We start from the raw sequence: 23,706 nt of genomic DNA, 5'->3' as shown, positions 1-23,706 counted from the left end.
GGGGCCAAAATGCTCATCCTACCCCAAGATGAATTCTTTGAGGGGTGTACTTTCCGAAATGGGGTGACTTTTGGGGGGATTCTATTCTGTAGACATTACAGGGGCTCTGCAAACGCACCTGGTGCTCAGAAACTTCTTCAGAAAAATCTGCAGAGAAAATGCTAATTGGCGCTCCTTCCCTTCTGAGCCCCGCTGTGTGCCCATACAGTGGTTTATGCCCACATATGGGGTACCGTTCTACTCAGAACCTGCGTTACAGATTTTGTGGTGAATTTTCTCTCCTGTTCCTCGTGAAATTGAGAAATTTCAAACTAAAGGAACATATTATTGGAAAAATTCGAGTTTTTCATTTTTACTGTCTACTTTTGAATACTTTCCTCTAATACCTGTGGGGTCAAAATGCTCACCACACACCAAGATGAATTCTTTGAGGGGTGCACTTTCCAAAATGGGGTGACTTATGGCGAGATTTTACTCCGCTGGCACTACAGGGGCACTGCAAACCCACCTGGCGCTCAGAAACTTCTTCAGCAAAATCTGCATTGAAAAAGCTAATTGGCGCTCCTTCCCTTCTGAGCCCTAATGTGTGCCCATACAGTGGTTTATACCGACATATGAGGTACCGTTCTACTCAGGAGAACCTGCGTTACAAATTTTGGGGTACTTTTTTTCTCTTGTTCCTCGTGAAATTGAGAAATTTCAAACTAAAGGAACATATTATTGGAAAAATTCAAGTTTTTCATTTTTACTGTCTAATTTTGAATACTTTCCTCTAACACCTGTGGGGTCAAATTGCTCATCGTACCCGAAGATGAATTCTTTGAGGGGTGTACTTTCCAAAATGGGGTGACTTATGGGGTTTTTTCTCTCTGCTGACACTACAGGGGCTCTGCAAATGCACCTGGCGCTCGGAAACTTCTTCAGCAAAATCTGCAATGGAAAAGCTAATTGGCGCTCCTTCCCTTCTGAGCCCCGCTGTGTGCCCATGCAGTGGTTTACGCCCACATATGGGGTACCGTAGTACTCAAGAGAACCCGTGTTACAAATTTTGGGGTGCTTTTTCTCTCATTTCCTTTTGAAAATGAGAAACTTTAATCTAAATGTATATATTATTGGAAAATTTAAATTTTTCATTTTTTTACGGCCTAATGGTGAATACTTTCCTCCAGCCCCTGTAGGGTTAAAATGCTCATTATACCCCTAGATTAATTCTTTAAGGTGTCTAGTTTCCAAAATGGGGTCACTTATGGGGGTTTCCAGTATACAAATCTCCTAAATCAACTTAAAATAAGAACTGGTCCCTAAAAAAATCAGTTTTGGAAACTTTCACGAAAATGTGGTAATTTGCTGATAAATTTCTAAGCCCCGTAACACCCTAAAAAAGTAAAATATGTTTATGAAATGAAGCCAGAATAAAGAGGACATATCGGTAATGTGACTTAGTAACTAATTTATGTGATACGACTTTCTTTTTTTAGAAGCAGAGAATTTCAAAGTTCATAAAATGCAAATTTTTTCAATTTTTCATATTTTGATGTTTTTCACAAAAAACACACAAAGTAGTGACCAAATTTTGCCACTAATATAAAGTGCCATATGTGACGAAAAAACTATCTCAGAATCGCTAGCATACGTTAAAGCATCACTGAGCTATAAGCGCATAAAGTGAGATAGGTCAGATTTTGAAAAATGAGCCTGGTCTTTTAGGTGCAAATAGGCTTGGTCTTGAAGGGGTAAAAGGGAGCTGAAAAAACGTTGTGTGAACATTATAACTTTCAAAATCAAAACCGTAGATGTGATATAAAACAAGTTTTTTTATCATGCTTTCATGCTTTAAAACAAATCTATACTTACTTGTATCCAGGTCCAGTCTCCTGAAGGCAGATTTTTTTGTCTTGTGCTGGTTGAAAAAAGAGACCAATCGCAGGAAGTCCCAGAATACAGAGTGTTACTGCTCAATGTGTCTCTTCTTTTTTCAACACGCACAAGAGCTTCAAGAGACTCGATCTGGATACAAGTAAGTCTAGCTTTGTTTTAAAGCATGATGACTAAAATAAATAAAAAAAATAATGCAAGACCGGGTTCACACTGCATTTTTGCTTTCCATAAATGTTTCTGTTTTTAAATGGTCACTTTTAATGTACATAAAAATGTGGTCAACCATGTTTTTGTGTACGCTACATAAAAAAGGAAAAAAAACAAACATCCGTCTTGATGGTTTTTTCTTTTTTTAATAATGGAAGTCAAAGGACAAATGGATCTAAAACACAATTGCATCGGGTTTTTTAAATCATTTTTTCCATAATTCGTGTACGTTAAACATTGTGAACCCAGCCTAAGTTCCCAGAATGCTTTATTTCACATCCCCTGCTGATTTAGATTTTGAAAGTTATAACAACAGTGAAACTTTAAGCTCTTTTATATACAGAGACTTCCATGCACTGCAAAGCAGCACTACTCGCATGAAGGAGAATACATTGCAGCTCCTGCACTATTTTGAGCTAAGTGGGTGTTGTAGAGAGAGAAAATAAAGCAGAGTCCTCTATTGTTTATGCTAAACATCAATGAGGAGCCAAAAGTGTGACCTCACTGGGCACACTAATGAGAACCTATAACGTTTTCAAAAATTTTTAGATTTCAATTTCAATAGTTTTTTTGTACTATACATTCATCATTAAGTACTACTTTTGTAATCCAAGCCAATTCTAACTACATTAAATCTGCTGCATGATGGCAAAGTTCAGGACCTCAAGCCTCCCCAAGTAGGATATAAAAAATGGATTTGTTCCAATGTTAATACTGTATTGTCCTTTCTGCATGCTTTGATATTTTCTTCTAAATGTTTATTTATTTTTTACTTTTCTATTAGAGGAAAAGCTAGAAAAGAATGAAGAAGCTGCCCTCCTCTCATGGGAAGCTTTTCTAAAAGAAAATTACTTACAGCAACTTCAAAAACAGATGAAACAAAGCACAGAGCACAAGATTAGAGACACGGCTGACAAGTCAGTATTTCTTATTCTAATATCTAAATACCAGGGATATAGCTAAGGAGTCATGGGCCCTGGTGCAAAAGCTCATCTTGGCTCATCTTTTATCTTGTTTTATGACTTTACTTTCCTGACCTAACTTGTGAGACAACTCCTGTGTGTGTCAGTGCTGCTGCAAAGACCTTCATATACTGCTGAGTTTTAGCAGATCAGGCATGAGCAATGTTCACACAACATGAAAAAGGAAAAGGTGTTCTCCTTTTTTTATATAAAAAGACGTCCATTACAATGGAATGACGGACGTCCAATGCACATAGTGTATAAAAAGATGGTCATTGTCCGCGTGAAAGTCAAAATAATTATGATGACAATTATTTTCAGATATTATTTTTTAGTTGTTCACAAACAGTTTTTAATTATTGATTGTCCTTTCACCGTTTTTACTATACAATTCAATGAACTTTTCAATTAAAGACACATCCAAAGGCCAATTAGTTCTTCTAAACTAGAATAATGTACCAACAGCGTCATTGCACTGACAGGCAGGCAAACTGAAAAACAAAGGGTAAAAAATAGCCATAAACATTAACAATGCGTGTGCTAGAATCAAACAGGAGAGCTCATTAGGGAAGTGTGTCAAACCTTTCAATTCTATACAAGAATGAAGTGGTTTGCTCTCTATACCCATTAATTATATAATTTACAATCTGGAACGGACAATGTATAACCATAGGCTAGTTTCATGCCACCTCTGTGATCTGCTTTCTGTTATGTTTTTATATGCATGTAACCCTGACACAAGAGACAATGGAAACGTTTTCTAGCAACATTTTAAAGGAAAAGTCTTTTAAATTCCTGCCAACAATCACAACTTATCCCACTTTCAAATATATGCGAGATAGCGCTCATCCACTGTAATAGTTTATATCAGACTCACCCGGTGTAAGTGGGTATAGGGTGTATGAACCCTCCCCCACCTTCACCACCTGTCTACGAGAGTATTATATAGATCTCAATCTCAATAGGAACATCCGTGAGGAGGGCGCTCAGTCAGTCCAGAATGTGTGCCCCACACCGGCCATAAACAATATAACACAAAAAAAGGAAAAAAGGTACCAGCTAGAGATGAGCGAACCGGGTTCGGGTATGAGTCGATCCGAACCCGAATGATCTGCGTTTGATTAGCGGGGGCTGCTGAACTTGGATAAAGCTCTAAGTTTGTCTGGAAAACATGGATACAGCCAATGACTATATCCATGTTTTCCGCATAGCCTTAGGGCTTTATTCAAGTTCAGCAGCCACCGCTAATTAAATGCCGAAAGTTCAGGTTCGGATCGACTCGAGCATGCTCAAGGTTCGCTCATCTCTAGTACCAGCGCTCAGGGGTGGATCGATGGTAGTAGGAATATATGCAGACCAAAAAGTATCAATGTAGCTTACTTCACTGTGGGGGAGAGGATGTATTCACAAACCTGTCCCCCTCCTAGACGCATTCAGCAGTACACACTATGATAGTGGTCCTGCCAATAACCAACCGTTCTTCGGGTATATTATTTAATGTAATACATACATTATGGAACACATATCACAATCTTATGACAATCTCTGCAGATTACTTCTACCGTTAGGAGTCTTCATCTATGTACACTTATACTGTACATAACTCCACTTTGGTAATAAACATTACCTGTTATTTTTAGAGTCAACACTGTTGTGGACATGCTGGAATTGGATCAAGTAAAAAGGACTGGTTCTATGGAAAACAGACTGGTTTTCTTAGAAGAACAGGTATTTTTTTTTCTTTTATGTGCACAATGCTTGCTGTGTATGGGGTCATTGTGTGACAAAGAGTCGCTGAGGCAGTGAATGGTGAATGGGAGGTGATTTTTCGCCCCAGACTGAGCAAGGTGATTAAGACAAGTCATTGCTTGATCACTTGATAATATACCTCAGTAGACAAGAAACAGAATATAGGGTATAGCAAGTCAAGTGCACTCTTGAAGCATGATGAAACATAAAAAAACGGTTTATTTATCGGCTACAGCACAATCAAAACATCTAAAAACAAAATAATGGCAACAGCCTAGAATACAGGCTGTGGCTCGCTGCTACAGCTGAGAAGAGAATATCCCATGTGAATCGCCACTGCATGCAGCTTCGTCATGAGTGAGTGGGTAGTGTGAACATGCCAGTACTGTATATATACCTGTTTGTATGTCATCCCAAGCTTGACTAACAGAGCACCTTGAGAATGGCAGTCGGAAGTAAAGTCTGCAGCTGCGTGCGCCCTGCATTATTATGTGTGCGACATAAGCAAGTCATGTGATGGACCACCAGATACCGTGCAAGATTGCAAGTAGGTGCAGAAGGAAAAGATGCACAGATACACAGAGGCCACCCCGAGTGCAATATCTAGAAGATAGCCATAAAGCGTATGAGCCATGCATCTGCTCAAAACGCTGTCAAAATAAAGGTTAAGGAATGGCATCAGAGACTAATACTATGAGTACAGATGTCTGAAGAGTAATAGCATGAATAAGCATATTTGTGACTAGTACGCTAATTTTCAATACATACTGTACTAGAAATGACATGAAGCGAATAAGAAGGGGGAATTGTACCAATGTAAAAGTGCATAATATATCAAGTATAATTGATCAATGCAATAATAAATGTATAAAAGTATAAAATGGTTAAAAAAATGTTGTCCCTTCCTATGCATATCTACAATCTAGTGTTTAAGAACCACATACTAAATATCCAATATAAGGCCATGTGCGTAAGTATAACACAGGCCATTCTGTGACCCGGCCAGGTGACAGAACGGCCGGTGTTACTGAAGATTGTCCCAGCTGGTACTGCAGTACCGGCTGGATGATCTTCACTTCTGCTGAATTCGGATGTGGACACACCCATGTGCTCCCGCATCCCAATTCGCTGCTGCACACAATGGAGCTCCATTCTGTGTGCTGACAGGATCACTGCGGCCGCTATTCAATGAATAGCGGCCTCAGAAAACTGACATGTCAGTTATTTTCGTGGCTGCTAGCCATCCTGGCCGGATATATATGTATATATACTCCGGCCGGGATTCCCTCTAGCTGCAGCACAAAGTAAGTTAAGTATTAATCACGGCAGTGTTGCAAATTGGCAACAACGGCTGTGAATAATACTTTACTTACGTTGTATGAACATGGCCTAATAAAGCATGAACATGTATGTGTGTGTGTGTGTGTGTGTGTATATGTGTGTGTGTGTGTATATATATATATATATATATATATATATATATATATATATTTATTTATTTATTTATTTTAATATATCACAAAAGAAGAGTATATTTTGTAACACCAAAAGTTAAAATGGTAAGTGTATAGAATAATGAAAAGCATAATATGACGCCTATGATATATGAAGCAAAAATATATAAAATAGTGACCCTTGTTAGAACCAAAAAGAAGGGAAGGACCCCCATACAGGTCCTAGTGCTGATAAAAGCTGAAGATGCTAATGCGCAACACCGCTAGCCCACAGGCCCACAGGCATTTTACAGCCGTCTAATGGCAGCTTTATACAAGTCTTGTGGAAATTATGAAAAGTTTGGACTCATAAATTCTTCTTTTTTTTTTTTTAATCAGGCACTAAGATCCGCAAAAGCATTAAACTGGATTGTTAACACACTCCTGGATAACGGATTTGGTTCCAAAGAGTCTGCACCAGTTATTGGTAATTTAGCTTTCCAGCCTTGTCTTCCTAATTGAGGTAGATAGCTTCATTTTACTGCCCAAACTGCCCTGATGGCTGCAGAGTTTGCTGCTTTGACATCTTTGGCCCATTGCTTCTGCAGCCAGCTTCAGATTGTATGGCAATAAAAATAATTTCAGACCTAAGATCTCATTCCAAAATTAACTCAGAATCCAGACCAGGCCCGAAATTAATTCAGACAATTGACAAGACCATTATTTTAATTTTACACATAGCATTTAACTAGCGTGAATTAGCACCAGTTTTCTGCGAATTGCACAATTTATGGCAAAATAGTTCTAATTTACACTAATTTACACTAATTTAACATAGCCTAAAATAAATGAAAAACCAGGCCCCTAAAATGAAGGTAGACACCAGACCAGACTCCTAAATAACACAGGCTCTGCATCAGACTTTGCCTCAGTACCTCTTTATTAGAATACATGATACTGGTTCACCCCTTATACCACCTCCTCTACAGTACCTCTCTTAGCTAACAAAAGCTGCATCACTGGAGATGAATAGAACAACTGTGAACTTTATAAGTGCTCAACCGGAATTGAGGATCCGAAATTGAGGATCCGCATATCATGGAATGTGTGAAAGAGACCTTACCTTCCCCACACTCATGCTCTTCTTTATGTCCAGTGTTGCTGCACCTGAATGGGGAACCTTCGGCAGCTTTGGCTGTCCAGGCATGATGATAATTGTAGTTTTGCAACAGCTGTACAGTCAAAAGTTTCCCATCCCCTGACTAGAAGGACCCAGTGTGGCAGCACCTGGACTTGAGGAGGAGCCTGGGAGAGAGCAATGTATTACTGATTAAAACCATGGCACAGTGACAGATTAAATTATGGCTACCCAAACTGCCCTTTTTATATTCGGTCATTGTTGAAATGGCTTATGCTGCGTTTACAAGGAACGTTTATCGTGCAAATTCGCACGATAAAGATTGAACGATAATCGTACGTGTAAACGCAGCGAACGATCAAACAACGAACGGGAAATCCTTCATTTTGATCTTACAACATGTTCTAAAATCGTCGTTCGTTGTTTGCAAAAAATTCGCAGATCATTCCGTGTAAACAGTCGTTCGCCGATTTAACCAATGTGTGAGATAGGCTTAAGTGATCGCAAAACGAATTTCCGTATGATATATCGTACCGTCTAAACGCTGACCGTTATGAAAAAAAAATCGTTACTCCAACATCGTTAATCGTACAATCGGGCCAATTATCATTTCGTGCAGCATTAGTCAGGGTGCTGCCTTGAATCCTTTTCAGGTGCAGAGGTATCTGTGGCACCTGCCCTTAATGCCAAGGTCCTCCTACAACAAAGGAAGACACCAATATTACTAATGGCATGTAGTAAGTGGGGGTCCTGTTACAGATTTTTCTCTGGGGTTCAGGAACTTTAAAATCATTATGACTGAAATGTCGCTGGCCTTTCCAATTTAGATGAATTAAAGTGATTCTTATAAAAATAATGAGTGACACAGAGCTTGATGGATGAATTTTTTTTCTTCAAATAAAATGTTCATTTAGGGTGCCTTTACACACCAGATCCGTAGTGGATTTTACGCTACGAATTCGCAGCGAAATCCGCTGCGGATCTATTGCCAGTTCTTTCCTATGAGAATACATATTTGCAGCGGGATTGACATCCCGCTGCAAGTATGTAAGTTAACCCACTGACGGCCAAAGCATATATTACGTGTTCCACGCTGCGGCTTGCATCGGGGGTTCCTGGCGTCTGCTCGTCCCACTCAGCCACTCACTGTGCTGCCCCGCCAGAGCCACTGATTGGCTGAGCTGATTGTCCAGCTGGGAACCCCTGAAGAAAGTCAGAGCGGGGAGCAGGTGATATATGCTCAGGCTGGCGGTGGGTTAACTTACATACTTTCAGCGGGATGTCAATCCCTCTGCGAGTATGTATTCTCATAGGAAAGAACTGGCAATATATCCGCAGCGGATTTCGCTATGAAAGGTCTAGGCCTGTGCACAGATGACATCACGGGGGCAGGGAAAGTGGTGTTGTGGGCGGGGCTAAGTGGTGCTTCGGCCGTGAAGACCCTCCTAGCCCCTCCCCACAATCTGAAAAGATCACTTTTTACTGGAACAAGCACCATGATGTATGATATAAAATATGGTATAAAAACTGCTTAATTTACCCTTTACACCTGTGTAGAGAAGTCATAATGCAAAAAGGGCATGACGGTGTCACTTTAATGTTTCAACTGTGGGAATGTGCCATACATTCGTAAAGAAAGATGGCCATCTATTAATAATGATGGCCACAAATAATGATCATGATCATTATTTGCTGCTTTCATTATCAGTAGACTGCTGCTTTCCCTGCTATATAATGAGATGTTTCTCTAGTGGGAATATAGCCATAAATTGCCTATGTTTAAGTGTGACATGCCAGAAGTTTATTTTCTTTTGTTGTTGTTTTTTATATGGCGTGTGTTTGCAGCCTTTGCACCATGAAACATTTTACTATTAATTAATACTTTTATTTTTGTTAATAGTGTCCAGTAAGCTACTTGGTGAAATAGACCTAAAGGATAAGGATGAATCTCTCATTTCTTCATGTCATGTCAATGCTAGGAATATTCATTACCCTGATTCCAATATTGTACGTTTCCCAGTGCCTGATGAGAAAGTACCATGGGAGGTAAATGTCTTATTTATTTGTGTATGTGATATATATCAATATGTTAATGTTAATTTTTTTTACATGTAAGGTTTGATGTGGGACCTCAAAGAGAGCGAATGATTTACAAATCCTTCTTAGATCATTCCTCTCAGCGATTCTTCTGATATGAAGGAAAATTAGCTTTTTGCCGTGCCACTCCCTTCACCCTCCAGCTGCTGATTTACAGCTGTCTGCCTACATGTAGAATAGATAATCAACTTCCAATCAGCAGCCAGTGGACAGAGGAAGTTAGTGCTTATGAATATCGAGGATAGCTGAGCACACACATAATGAACAACATAGTGGTCAACTTTATACTCACCACCTCTTAAAGCGACTCTGTATCCACAATTAGAGATGAGCGAACCTGCCGGATTTCTGGTTCGTACAAACCAGAAATCTCGGCATCTGACTCCCGCTGTCTGCCGGCTCTGTGCAGCGGGTGGATACAGCGTAAGGAACGCCAAGAAAAATAGGATACAGCCTTAGGTTCGCTCATCTATATCCACAATCTGACCCCCCCAAAATCGCTCTTACCGTCGGATAGCTGCTTTTATTCCAAGATCTATCCTGGGGTCCATTTGGCAGGTGATGCAGTTATTGTCCTAAAAAACAACTTTTAAACTTGCATCCTGTGTCAAATTGGCATGGCTTAGAGTGTCTATGCCCTAGGCTTGCACCACCTCTTCGTCCCCCCTCTCTGCCCTCTTCACCATTAGGAATGCCCCTGGGCACAATTTTTGTCTGAACACTGCACAGGTGCCTTAACGATCCAGCACATGTGCAGTGTTCGGACAGGTGGTGATTAGGAGAAATCCTGCCTGGGGGCATTCCTAATAGTAAAGAGGGTGGGGAGGAGGGACAGAGAGGTGGTACAAGCCTAAGGCATAGAAACTCTAGGCCATGACGGTTTCACACAGGGTGCAAGTTTAAAAGTTGTTTTTTAGGACAACAAGTGCATCATACCCTGCCGAACGGACCCCAGGACAGATCATGGATTAAAAGCAGCTTTCATGAGGTACAAGCGGTTTGGGAGGCAGATTGTGGGTGCAGAATCGCTTTAACCTGCTTGACAACTCAATAAAAGGTACAGATAGACAACAGTGTCAGCAGTCAATAAAGTATCTTCCAATAATTAAAGAAGCCCATATACTAATATATCATGTTTGGAGAATGTAGAATAATTTGTAGAATAAAGTCTGTGGCCTAAAGGGGTTATCCAGGATTAGAAATAACCCAGATACTTTCTTGCAAAAACAGCACCACCCCTGTCCTCAGGTTTTGTGTGTGAAATTGCAATTGCCCAGCTCCTGCACTACACCTTTCAACATATTTAATTTTTATATTTTCATTAAAGTTTTCTCAAATCATAAAGTGTGTGTGTGTGTGTGTGTGTGTGTGAGAGAGGGAGGGGGGGGGGGCAACACCCTTAATTTAACTGCTTGGTAAAGAAACAGAAAAGTAATGCTTGCTGTTTGTGTTATGATTTTATTTTATTGTTCCTATGTTATTCCTGTTACTTATCCCATTCCCTTTGTCAGTGAGGTTAATTTCTACACGCAATGATACTATTCAGTAAGTACTGACTGATGCACAAGGGGGCAGCATAACATAGCGACAGGCAAGCTGGTTTCAGTGTATGTTTACACACCAGAAAATAAAATAAAAATATGGCTGTAATTTTTATGTTAAAATACAAGCATATTATCAATATAATAATGCTCTTCACTGAAGTCAAAGGGAAACTGGCCGTAAGTGCACACATTGTAAAAGAAAATCATTTTTTGCAAGGATATCTGCTTTTCACTTGACTTTAATGTAGCAGATTATTAGATTCAAAATATGGCTGTGTTTTATTCGCCTTTTTTTTTACTGTATGTGAACACAGCCTATAATGCCATATTTAGTTATAAATCAACTATGGAACGAAAATCTGCAATTATGGAACAGTAAGGTTAATAATGTGGATACATTTTTAATTTGTTATTAAAGGGTTTTTTCAGTGAAAACTATTTCAAATAGATATCACTGTTGGACCCCATTAATTTTAATAAAGATGTACAGGTACTCTAATTTACTAATGTATTTATATTATGAATTTACTTAGATACTAAATATGTGCCTGTTATTTGTTTTTAGGTGGAATTCAGTATATATAGTCCTCCATTTTATACGGCTATTAGGAAGGATACACGTTTTCATGACCCCTATACGGAGTAAGGCATGGACAATTTCTAAATTTATCATTTTGTAAAGCAGCAATAAATGTGTTAATATAGACCTTTATTTTTAGCTCCCCAGAGATACTTCAAAAAATAAAATATAACACGTATGATGGAATTATAAATCGACAAAGCTACTGTGCAACTTATGTGGTGCAAGATGGCCTGCCACTGTAAGATTTTTTAATATTTGATAGAATTTGTGATCTTCATGTTCAGTTATGATTACATAGAATTAATATTGTAGCTTTTTTCTTTTATCTTTGCCCTTTTTTCTTTATGCATGCTATACTTAACTTGGTTTCATTCACATGTTCTATATTTTACAGTATTCTGATTTTGATGCCGTTTAAGGCCGGGTTCACAAACAGTATGACACCGGACGTTTTGTGATCTGGCCATGTCAGAGAACGGCCAGTGTCAGGGAAGTTCATCCCAGCCGGTACTGCAGTACAGGTCAGATGAACTTCATTGTGTGTGCCCGCATCCCAATTACCCATAGCTTGTGTGGCCACTACTCAATGAATGGCGGCCGCACAAAACTGACATGTCAGTTTTCGCTGGGGTCGCTTAGAATCCCAACCGGAGTGTATACTATGTGTATACACTCCGGCCGGGATTCAGTTGACTTGAGTGCAATGTAAATTTTCAATTAATCACGGCTGGTGTTGCACTTTGCAACAACGGGCATGATTTATTGAAAATTTACTTTGTGTGAACATCACCTAAGGGGATTTTCACACACTGTATTTTTTTTTTTAAACGGCCGCTTTACAATGAAAACAGTGGCCGTTCTTTTCAGCCTGAGCATTGCATTGCATTGAAATCAATGCAATGCCTCCAGTTCCATGCACATTGACACTGACCGTTGTTCCCTCTATGGCCGTGAAAATAATTGACATGACTACGGCTATTGTGTCCACACAATGTATGGCCATTCTGGTGGCCGTACATTGCATGGCGTGCAAAGGTTAATTGGATTGACCCAAATGTGCCTGCAATCCAAATAAAATAGAATTATGTTCCTGCGGCCGATATGGCAGTATCGGTGGGAGGAATATGTCAAACATTGGTCGTTGTTTACCACAGCAAACAACGGCCGTTGTTAATACTGTGTGCCAACATAGCGATCATAGTGATCATTACAAGCAGACTAGTGGTACCTCCATATGGCCCTTCTGTGGCTTCATTAAGAGAAAAGATGGTTTTAACCCCCCTCATAAAGAGCTAAAGAAACATGCCTGCCACTAAAGTGTCCCCAGCTACAATGTCTCTCAAGTATCGAGTATTAAAACAGGGAAGAGGAACCTTCAGCCCTCTAGATGCTGCAAAACTACAATTCCCATCATGCCTGGACAGCCATAGCTAGGTTTACAATAGCTGCCAGGCAAAAGGTTCCCCTTCCCTGTATTAGATAATTAGTACAATTTATCGACAGAACCAATAATCGGAACAATCAAGGTCAGATAATCAAGTCATTATATATTTTAGTTTTTCTGTGCCAGGATAGCATTACTAGTTACACATTAGCTGTGTTTTAGGCTTCCCTCAGACACAAATTTGGCACAACATAACCTGCTGCAATTTAACAAAACTGCAAATTACTTAAAAAAAATATCAAAATGTCCTGAAAACAGCGATAAACAAAACAATGTTATGTTGGTATTGCATTTTATATTTCTCTTTTCCTTTTGTGGTAGGAATCCAGTTGGACGAACTGGTCTGAGAGGCAGAGGAAGTCTTTGTTGGTTTGGTCCAAATCATTCTATTCACCCAATAATTACACAGTATGTAGACATAATTTCTTTGCAAATAAAGTTAGTTATTCCAATGACGGGCGGTCAATCCTCAAAATGACGGACCTAATTTTGGACTCAAAATGACAGACGTCAATTTAAAAATTATCAATGGCCAAAAAGAAAACGTTGTTAGAACATAGCATATCATAGTTATGTTGAAAAAACATGTAATGGCTATGTTCACACATCAAAAAAAAGAGAAAAGGCGTTCGCCTCTATTTAAAAAGACGTCCGTTATTGTATTTCTTTGGCTGCTTGTTAGAGCTCTTCCTCACCCAGGCCACTGGCGACAACAGGGGTCCTATGTTATTTGTCAGCTACCTTTTTAATGAAACAAGAGAATGCTCTCTGTACATGGGCAACAGTGTTATTTTTCTATTCTTGGTGGGCAATATCATCCCGCTAAATACATAGCGTATTACATAACTGTCTATTTTATTAATCTAAGTGCAGTGTATACTCTGCTTTTTGTAGGTGGAAGAGAAATAAAGATGGATCTATTAGCAGAAAGAAATCTAAGAAAATGCTGGAGATACTAGCCATCAAGCACATTTCTTCCGAGCACTGGGCTCTTCCAGGAGTAAGATTCTTCGCTACATTACCATTATTTTAAAATGTCCCCTATGAATTTTATTGGACAATTATGGTATAATTTAAAAACAAAATCTGGTAAACTAAAAAATGCTATTTTTTTTTCTACTAAACTAAGGATATGCTCACATCGTAAAATAAATATAAAATACGTCTGTAAAGGTACAAATCTGTCTGTATTTTCAATAAAATAATGTGCTCAATGGGAAATAAGCCAGCAGTTCACACACACACACACACACACACACACACACACACACACACACACACACACACACACACACACACACACACACACACACACACACACAGTATAGAATGTACATGCTCATTATTTATGGCCTGCTTTTGCAAAATATTACATTTTTCTTTTCATTTTTATTTTCACTATTTTACATTATTTTATGTTACTGTGTGTGAAGCTCTTTTTATTTTTGTTTCAAAAAGCCTGGGGAGAGACACAATACATGTCCACAGCCTACACAGCGTTTGGAGGCACAGAGACTCCCGACCAGCCTGCTTGTTAACCATCCAGTGGCTAACCCTCCTTACTGCCAGCATGTCATAGACTGAAAAGGCTCTTTTTATTTATTTATTTTTTTTATTTAACCCTTTAAGGACATGGCCCATTTTCGTTTTTACGTTTTCGGTTTTTCCTCCTTGTGTTTAAAAGGTCATAGCACTTGCATTTTTCCACCTAGAAACCCCCATGACCCCTTATTTTTTGCGTCACTAATTGTACTTTGCAATTACAGGCTGAATTTTTGCATAAAGTACACTGCGAAACCAGAAAAAAATTCGAAGTGTGGTGAAATTGAAAAAAAAAACGCATTTCTTTTATTTGGGGGAAATGTGTTTTTACGCCATTCACCCTGGGGTAAAACTGACTTGTTATGCATGTTCCTCAAGTCGTTACGATTAAAACGATATATAACATGTATAACTTATATTGTATCTGATGGCCTGTAAAAAATTCAAACCGTTGTTAACCAATATACGTTCCTTAAAATCGCTCCATTCCCAGGCTTATAGCGCTTTTATCCTTTGGTCTATGGGGCTGTGCGAGGTGTCATTTTTTGCGCCATGATTTGATCTTTCTATCGGTACCTTGATTGCCCATATACGTCTTTTTGATCGCTTTTTATTACATTTTTTCTGGATTTGATGCGACCAAAAATGCGCAATTTTGCACTTTGGGATTTTTTTTGCGCTGACGCCGTTTACCGTACGAGATCAGGAATGTGATTAATTAATAGTTCGGGCGATTACGCACGCGGCGATAGCAAACATGTTTATTTATTTATTTATTTGTTTACTTTTATTTAAAACCTGGGAAAAGGGGGGTGATTCAGACTTTTATTAGGGGAGGGGGCTTTTTACTATTAACAACACTTTTTTTTTTTTTTTTACACATATACTAGAAGCCCCCATGGGGGACTTCTAGTATATACACTGTGATCTCTCATTGAGATCTCTGCAGCATAGATATGCTGCAGAGATCCATGAGATCGGCACTCGTTTGCTTTCGGCTGCTGCAGCCGGAAGTAAACGAGTGCCGAGCCGAGGACGGCGCCATCTTGGACGCGTCCCCAGCCGGCATCAGTAACGGAGATCGCTCCTCCGGGACAAGGTCCCGGAGGAGCGATCTCCCCCACTAGACACCAGGGAAACGTTGCCTCCGGTAATCGGAGGCAGCTGTCAACTTTGAGAGCTGCCTCCGATTAGCTAATTAGCGGGCACGGCGATCAGACCGTGCCCGCTAATAGCGGCGGTCCCGGGCTACACGCGGCACCCGGGATCGCGGCACTTCAAAGCTTTGAAGTGCAAGTGAGGACATAGGACGTACCGGTACGTCCTATGTCCTTAAGAGGTTAAAGAATAACTCCGGCCAAAATGTATTTTTTTATATGTTAGACAAATTCCTAATGTACACTAATTATAGGAAATGTACATATAGTACTGTTTTCCTGAATTTAGTAGATTAGGCTGGCTTCAATTTCTCAAAAAAAAAAAAAAAAGTGACATCATGAATCAGATGTAATTCGCATGAAGTGTATGTAGCTGGGGGCATCCTATGTCTGGGGTCTGTAGGGGGCAGCATGGGGACATATGATGCTGCTCTCCCACTGTTGTAGAAATACAACTCTCAGCAGGGGCTCCTGGCTGCTGCTCAGCCCGCACAGCACTGGGCAGCATGGGGAGGGAGGGGGGTAAGGTAGGTAGATGCATATATCAAGGAGGATAATGTCCTTTAACTGTGATAGAAGAACCTTTTAAAGCGGCTACCAGCACGGCTGAATAAATTAACAGAGAGCCAAATAATTTATTTATATGGGGAAAGTGCCACTTCTGGTGCCTCAAAAGATAGGACAGGCCACAGATGTAACCTAATTGTGGAGGTAGGTCAATTTGGAATGTAAGGGGTTGAATACTTTATCGTACAGAGATTTGAAGGGGTTTGATAGCGATTTTAATGTGTTTTTTAGCATTTTTGTCACATTTGTTTTTCAAGACAGATTTACATGAACCTACTATACAGTAATCCGACTGAGCAGAAACACTGAGCATGAACACTGGGTTAACTTCAAGCACCACACTCCCTTACTGATAATGGACACTAGCTTTACAATACCCACCGACTAAAAATAGAAAATGTTTTCACAGTACCCACTAATTGATAATACAAGATTTGTTTACAATACCCAGTTGCTCGATATAATGGACCATGTCTTCACAGTACCAAGGGACTTGGTATAATATACACACAGCGACTTGCTATAATGCAGAAAAGCACCCAGTCACTTTGTATACTGGACACTGGCTGCACCGCTCAAATTTTTTTTTTTCCGAATTTTTTTTTTCTATTTTCCGCACCCTATCGCCGTTGAGTGTTGATCAGCATCGCACGAAAGTGCGCTGCTAATCAGCAACTCCTCCTTTTTGGCGTAGGGTGTTTTTTTTCTATATTCCACTGCCACGGTCTGCTGATAAGTGCCGCACATAAGTGCGGCATTTATCAGCAACGCCTTTGTTGGTGTAGGTTTTTTTTATACTTACTGTAAAAAAAATATGTCACGAGAAAACAATCTCAGAATCAGCCGGATAGGTAAAAGCATCCCGAAGTTATTAATGAATAAAGTGACACTGGTCATATTCATAAAATTTGTCTCTGTCATTAAGGCCATTTCAGGCTCTGTCCTTAAGGGGTTAATGACCCTGTAGAGGGGCTGCAGAGTAGAATTTCAGTATTTGCAGATGACTGGGTAAAGGAATCAACATAGAGGAGAATACTATAATATAAAGAGGGATATGGGAAGCTAGAGGCTTGGGCAGAGAAATGGCAAGTGACGTTTAGGCTATGTTTGAACAATGTTTGTTTTTGGCCTTATTTTTGTTACAGCCATCATTTTGAAGTAAAAATATGGTCAAAATTATCCAAACACGGCTGTATTTTTTCCTCAAAATGACCACTGTCCCTAATATATGACCAAAAACAAATGTTGTGTATACATGTGGATAAATGTAATAGCCACAGTGGGGATTAATGTAATGTTATGCACTTATGCAAAACGTAAGGTTATGCCTTAGAAACAGAAGGTATAATTATGTGCTAAATAACACTGTTGCTTGCTACAAATAATATTAAGCCACTTATCCTATTATTCGTTTCCTTAACAGGGTTCTCTTGAACCAGGGGAAACCCTTCCACACAAGCTAAAGAAGATCTTAAAGTACAAATTTTTAGAGAAATTTCAACAATCGTTAAATGAAAGTACTGAAGTAAGAAAATTTCTGTTATTTATATCTTTAGGCTGGGTTCACACTACGTATATTTGAGGCTGTATGTTTGAGGCTGTATAGCAACCAAAACAAGGAGTGGATTGAAAACACAGAAAGGCTATGTTCACATAATGTTGTAATTGAGTGGATGGCCGTCATTTAATGGCAAATATTTGCTGTTATTTTAAAAAACAACGGCTGTTATATTGAAATAATGGAAGTTATTTACCATTATATGGCGGCCATCCACTCAATTTCAACATTGTGTGAACAGATCCTTTCTGGGTTTTCAATCCACTCCTGGTTTTGGTTGCTATGAGGACCTGACATGAGGACCAAATACAGCCTGAAATATACATAGTGTGAACCCAGCCTAACCCTGTATTTACCATCATTTTAGACCAGCTTAGAAGTAAAAGCTGGATTTTGATTAGTCGCCATAGCAAACACTTTCAGTTTTTTGACTGTACTAGGTTTTATAGATGTCACACCCGCGGCCGCGGCACATACCTCTCGCCGCACCGCTGCTGCCCCATCTCCTGCTCTGTGCGGGGGCTCCTCCTTCAGCTCCCTGTCAGCCCGAAGGGAGCCTCCCTGTCTCCTAGGGAGCGCGCGCGCCGGCTCTGCTATAACTTAAAGGTTCACTGTGCCTTTAATTGACTGCTGCTCTGCTCTGAGATTCTCCTATAAATTGCAGCCCTGCCCCACCACAGGTGTTGGAGCCTCTGCATGCTTCCTAGTGTGTTTAGTCCCAGCTACCTGTTTGTGCCTATCCTGTGTTCCTGCACATTGTTTCTGCTACCTGCAGTTCCCTGTATCCAGCTGCCTACCTGCGTGTCTGCCTGCTTGCCTACTGTTCCAGCTACACCTCGTCCGCCGTCACTAGCAAGCCAAGCCAGGGGTAGCGACCTGGGGGTCGCCTGCCGCAGCAGGTCCGTCCCGCCTTGCGGCGGGCTCTGGTGAAAACCAGCGGCCCCTTAGACTCCGCTCTCTGGTGCGGCTTACGCCATCGCTAGTGACGGTCCAGTGGATCCATGACTCCAGTCGTTACAATATATGAGTAATTATTGCTTATTGAACTTTCCTGTCTGTATTATATGTACAGCTTCTGGCAGTCACCATTGGTTAATTTTAGTGATGGCAATGCAGCTTTGCATTCAGGTCTGCTTGAATCTTCAATGTATTGCCTATTTCCCCTCGTTATTCATTACATGGTATAAAAAAACATGGTAGCATAGCCAGTGCCCGGGAATGGAACAGCGCCATATGCTGGAAGCGGGCCGGAGTTCAAAAAAAGGACCACAGCATCAGTTTCCCTGTACCAGCGCTGTTCTATCCACGTGAAAATCTTAAAGTGGATGTACTAGTGGTACATTCGCTTTAATCCGACATACATCAGAAGCAGCAAAGATCAGACTTCCGCTTACTGCCTAGATACCAGGCAGATTACCATGTAAAGTAGTGCTTACAGCATCTAGGTGGTTACTTGACAGGTCGGCTTCCCCACACACAATTTTGAACCCCTAATCTGTTGTCTGGACAGTGGTGTAGCTACCATGAAGGCAGACCTTACAGCTGCTATGGGGTGCATTACACTGCATTACATATGTACTGCACAAAAAGCAAGCCCCCACACAGCTTCATACTGAAAAATAAAAGATTCATGGCTTTAAGAAGCTGAGTAAAATCAACTAAAACATCTCTCCAGTGTGAACAATCATTCATACTGCCCCATTCCAACTGTATTTCTTGATTGTTGGCTATTAGTTGGTTATATATACAAATGCAGCAGCAGGAACTTTGTGTGGGAATTTGGCAAGATAATGTAAAAGGTTTAGAGTGTTCTATAAACATTTTTTTGGTGTAATCTGTTTGTTATCCCCAAAATGGTTTATATGTTGATACTGCAGGTATACAAAGGCTATGTGGATGATCCAAGAAATACAGACAATGCTTGGATAGAAACAACTGCACTAAGCCTTCACTTTGATAGACAGGATGACCCACTACTACTGCAGTTAAATCAGGTAAGTTAATAACTAAATTATGTATATATATATATATATATATATATATATATATATATATATATATATATATATATATTAAACCAGGAAAATACATCATTTGTATTGAAATAAATAGAATGACCTGGAAAATGTAACTGGGATTTGCATGTATGATTCACATGGTCTCATTCACTTGTCCAGTGTTCAATGAAAAACATTGAATGTCTGTTCATTGCATCCATGCGCTGGGTTGGGAGCTGGAGAGATGGCAGCCCGCAGCCAGTGACAGGAGCTGGGGAGATGGAAGCCAGGAACAGGGGAGATGGGATATGAGAGGCGGGAGGGGGGGAGCTGAGAGCCAGGAGCAGGGGAGATGAGAGCTGAGAGCCGGGAGCAGGGGAGCTGAGAGCCAGTAACAGGGGTGATGGGATCTGAGAGGTGGGAGGGGGGGAGCTGAGAGCCAGGAGCAGGGGAGATGAGAGCTGAGAGCCGGGAGCGGGGGAGCTGAGAGCCAGGAGCGGGGGAGATGAGAGCCGGGAGCAGGGGAGATTAGAGCCGGGAGCGAGGGAGCCGGAAACAGGGAAGATGAGAGCTGGGAGCAGGGAAGATGAGAACCGGGAGCGGGGGAGATGGGAGCTGGGAGCAGGCGAGGTGAGAGCCGAGAGCAGGTGACAGCAGCGGGGGACATGAGAGCTGGGAGCGGTTAACAGGAGCGGGGGGAGGCATCCGTGCCACCATCCACACTATGACCTGTTCTATTTTTTCGCATCAAGGATCCGGCACGCATGGTGTAAATGCCCACATAGGATTTCGTGGGCCCTAAAATTGTCCGTGGTCGCGGATCTGCAACCACTGACAATTTCACGGAACATGTGAATAAGGCCTTATGCGTAGCCCTGGTTTCTGTAAGAATAGGAAAATACCCAAAGGTTAGGCAAATATGCGTAACCCTGCGTATGCCCTGGTTTCTGTAAGAATAGGAAAATACCAAAAGTTAGGCAAATAAGCTTGAAAGATGGGTAAAAATTTGAAAGGTATTATAGAAGTGCCTTCTCTCCAACTACAATTTTGCTGGGTTTATACTGATTAGTTGTTGATCTTTTGGAAAGGAAAAACATTGATCTACTGTATGCATTATTAAACTGAGTTCTGTGTAACCTGTATATTTCTTTTTGCATAGTATTCATGTCGCTAGTAATCAGCCATGGTTTCTATGCAGTTAAGCCAAACAGCACAGGGGAATTGTGTTCCCGTGTGCCATGCTGCTATTGGTTTGTAGCAGGAGCTAAAAGGACTTAAAGCGACTCTGTACCCACAATCTGACCCCCCCAAACCACTTATATCTTCAGATAGCTGCTTTTAATCCAAGATCTGTCCTGGGGTCCGTTCGGCAGGTGATGCAGTTATTGTCCTAAAAACTACTTTTAAACTTGCATCCCAGTGCCCAAAGGGAGTATCTGTGCCCTAACTTTTCACCATCCCCTGTTCCTCCCCCCCCCCCTCTTCATTATTAGGAATGCCACTGAAACATTTACTCCTGTCTGAACATTGCACAGCTGCTTAACGATCCAGCCCATGTGCTGTGCTAACACAGCTGATGAATAGGAGGTAATCTGCCTGGAGCATTCCTAATGGTGGGGAGGAGGGACAGAGAGGTTGTGCCAGCCTACTGCATTTACAATCTAGGCCATGCCCATTGGGAACAGGGCTGCCAGTTTAAAAGTTGTTTTTTAGGACAATACCTGCATCACCTGCCGAATGGACCACAGGACAGATCCTGGATTAAAAGCAGCTATCTGACTGTACAAGCCGTTTGTGGGGGTCAGATTGTGGGTACAGAGCCTCTACCAGATCCATTGTACTTCTTAAAAGTGACTTTTAATTGGCAGTGGCCCTAAAGGGGTTTCCAAGTAAAATGGACTAATCTGCAGGGAGCTGACATCTGTCACCTGTGCAAGTCAATTGTATGTTACTTTTCATTAATATGTCTGTGCTCGAGAATGTAAAAAAATATTTTAGTCTATAGTAAAAAGTCAAAGAGGCTTTGCCGAGCTCCTGAAGTGCAGCAAGCTGTAACCCCTCCCTACTGCTCCCTCCCATACCTAATTGTTTTCAGTTTACTTCTCCCGCCCTCCTGATTGTTTTCTGGCATCAGTCATGTGTTGTCCATGAATATGTGTTGCCTGATGGATAAATGATGGAAAATGTAATTTTAGGAAGACAACAATGAGTTGCTGCTCTGTCTTCTTTGAACTTTGCAATGTACATTGATTGTTATTTTTTGGAGCATTGCAGGGACTGGAATGCTTAGATTTGTGGAGTATAGAGATTTTTATTGGGTAGTGCAGACTGCTTCTTTTTTCATCCTGAGCCTGCTTAGGACTCCAGGTGTCAATCAAGCGGAGAGAGAGGCGTGAGGAGGAATTCAGGTTTACAGCTATTCAGGAGCTTGGGAAAGCCTCTTTGACTCTTTACACCAGATAATAAATACATTTCTCTACATTCTGGAATCTCAGTGGGATATGTGAAAGGTACCATGTGTCTCCCTGGGATAACAGCTATCTAACAGTGTCAGCAAATTGGAACATAGATTACAGCCGACAGATTCCCTTTAATTATACCAACTGTTTCCTAACTGAAATACCACTTAGGCTTTTTTTTTATAATCATGTTTTCTGTTGTTTCTTTTCAGAATATACAAATTCATAATCAGGATATTGCAATTCGTTGGCAAGTTGTGGACCAAAAGATACCCCTTTATGCAAATCACAAAGACATACTTCAGAAGGCAGTAGACTGTTACAATGCCTATTATTAATGTAGTGCACATCCTACTATCTGCTACTAATTCTTCAGTTCGCCTTGTCCTTTGGGTAAATGATATGTTTATTACATTGTAATGTCTTAAAATTTACTATAAGGATACTTTAACATACAGCAGATTGTAAAAATGCCCATGCCTGAAAATCCTTTTTATTTTACCGGGACAATCACATAAAATAATTGAATACAGTTTGCATCATATCAATATACTCAAGGTGTAACTTGAAAGACAATAAATGGAGTTATTTGCATATAGCAAAGTTAAGTCTGAGGGCCCTATTACACAATTACCGGACGTTCTGGATAGTAATTGTTTTATGTAATAACTTGTGTGGAAAGGCAACAATTAGCCGATATGAACAATATCCACCCGGGCAATCTTTAGATCCCTCCTGCAGCTTTGTTTTTCAAATAGTAACAGCACATCTTCCATGTCAGTTGTACACGTTATTACAAATATTCTTTCTATAGAATGTATAAACCAAATCTATTTAACAATATAGTAAAATAACTATAAACCCTAGTAGATAATAATTAAACAAGCAACCAGTTTGAACATTTTCCTATTAAACATATCTCATGTTAATAAGCAAATGGGCTATTAGAAAACCTAATATACAATTAAAGTCTTTACCAGAGCTATACTCCATACCTAAAAATGCAATGGCCCAGATGTAAAGGAGAACTCCGGGCAAATGTTTTTTCTACCATTGAGCTCACAACCCCAAGTTGTATACTAAAGTAATATAAAGGCTGCATCAGTGGAAGGGACAAGCGCAGGTTAATATTAATGATGTTATTGCTTTAAAGCTGTCCAGCCTGAAAAGGTTTTTGTTGCTGTTGAGGAGCCAGCTAAAGATGGCATGTGTTTTGTAGCCCCAAGTTATGTATATGTGGGATGCTAAAATTATTATGTTAATTTGTTTTCCCTAAGACCCATTGGCATCACAACATATGGGGTAAATTCGCCCCTGCGAGCCCCTGGGACGAAGGAATATTTAATGAAAAAATAACCATTAAATTTTAATCCCCTCCTCCATGAGGTATA

At 40.4% G+C, this 23,706-nt stretch overlaps 1 protein-coding gene across 1 annotated transcript in view; it reads left to right on the top strand.

The window, feature by feature from the left end:
• Positions 1–22,653, top strand: part of TRPM2 (transient receptor potential cation channel subfamily M member 2) — an 82,043-nt gene extending 59,390 nt beyond the window's left edge. Inside the window, exons 22-32 of the mRNA XM_069985318.1 lie at positions 2,870–3,002; positions 4,688–4,775; positions 6,629–6,716; positions 9,268–9,413; positions 11,574–11,650; positions 11,728–11,829; positions 13,357–13,443; positions 13,930–14,035; positions 17,725–17,826; positions 19,737–19,853; positions 22,528–22,653. Coding sequence (XP_069841419.1) covers positions 2,870–3,002; positions 4,688–4,775; positions 6,629–6,716; positions 9,268–9,413; positions 11,574–11,650; positions 11,728–11,829; positions 13,357–13,443; positions 13,930–14,035; positions 17,725–17,826; positions 19,737–19,853; positions 22,528–22,653 — 1,172 coding nt within the window. The remainder of the gene's footprint in view (positions 1–2,869; positions 3,003–4,687; positions 4,776–6,628; positions 6,717–9,267; positions 9,414–11,573; positions 11,651–11,727; positions 11,830–13,356; positions 13,444–13,929; positions 14,036–17,724; positions 17,827–19,736; positions 19,854–22,527) is intronic.
• Positions 22,654–23,706: the final 1,053 nt, after the last annotated feature.

The sequence above is a fragment of the Dendropsophus ebraccatus genome, chromosome 9 (assembly GCF_027789765.1).
Source record: "Dendropsophus ebraccatus isolate aDenEbr1 chromosome 9, aDenEbr1.pat, whole genome shotgun sequence".
Taxonomy (NCBI): Eukaryota; Metazoa; Chordata; class Amphibia; order Anura; family Hylidae; genus Dendropsophus; species Dendropsophus ebraccatus.
This window is presented reverse-complemented; position numbering and strand designations above follow the sequence as displayed.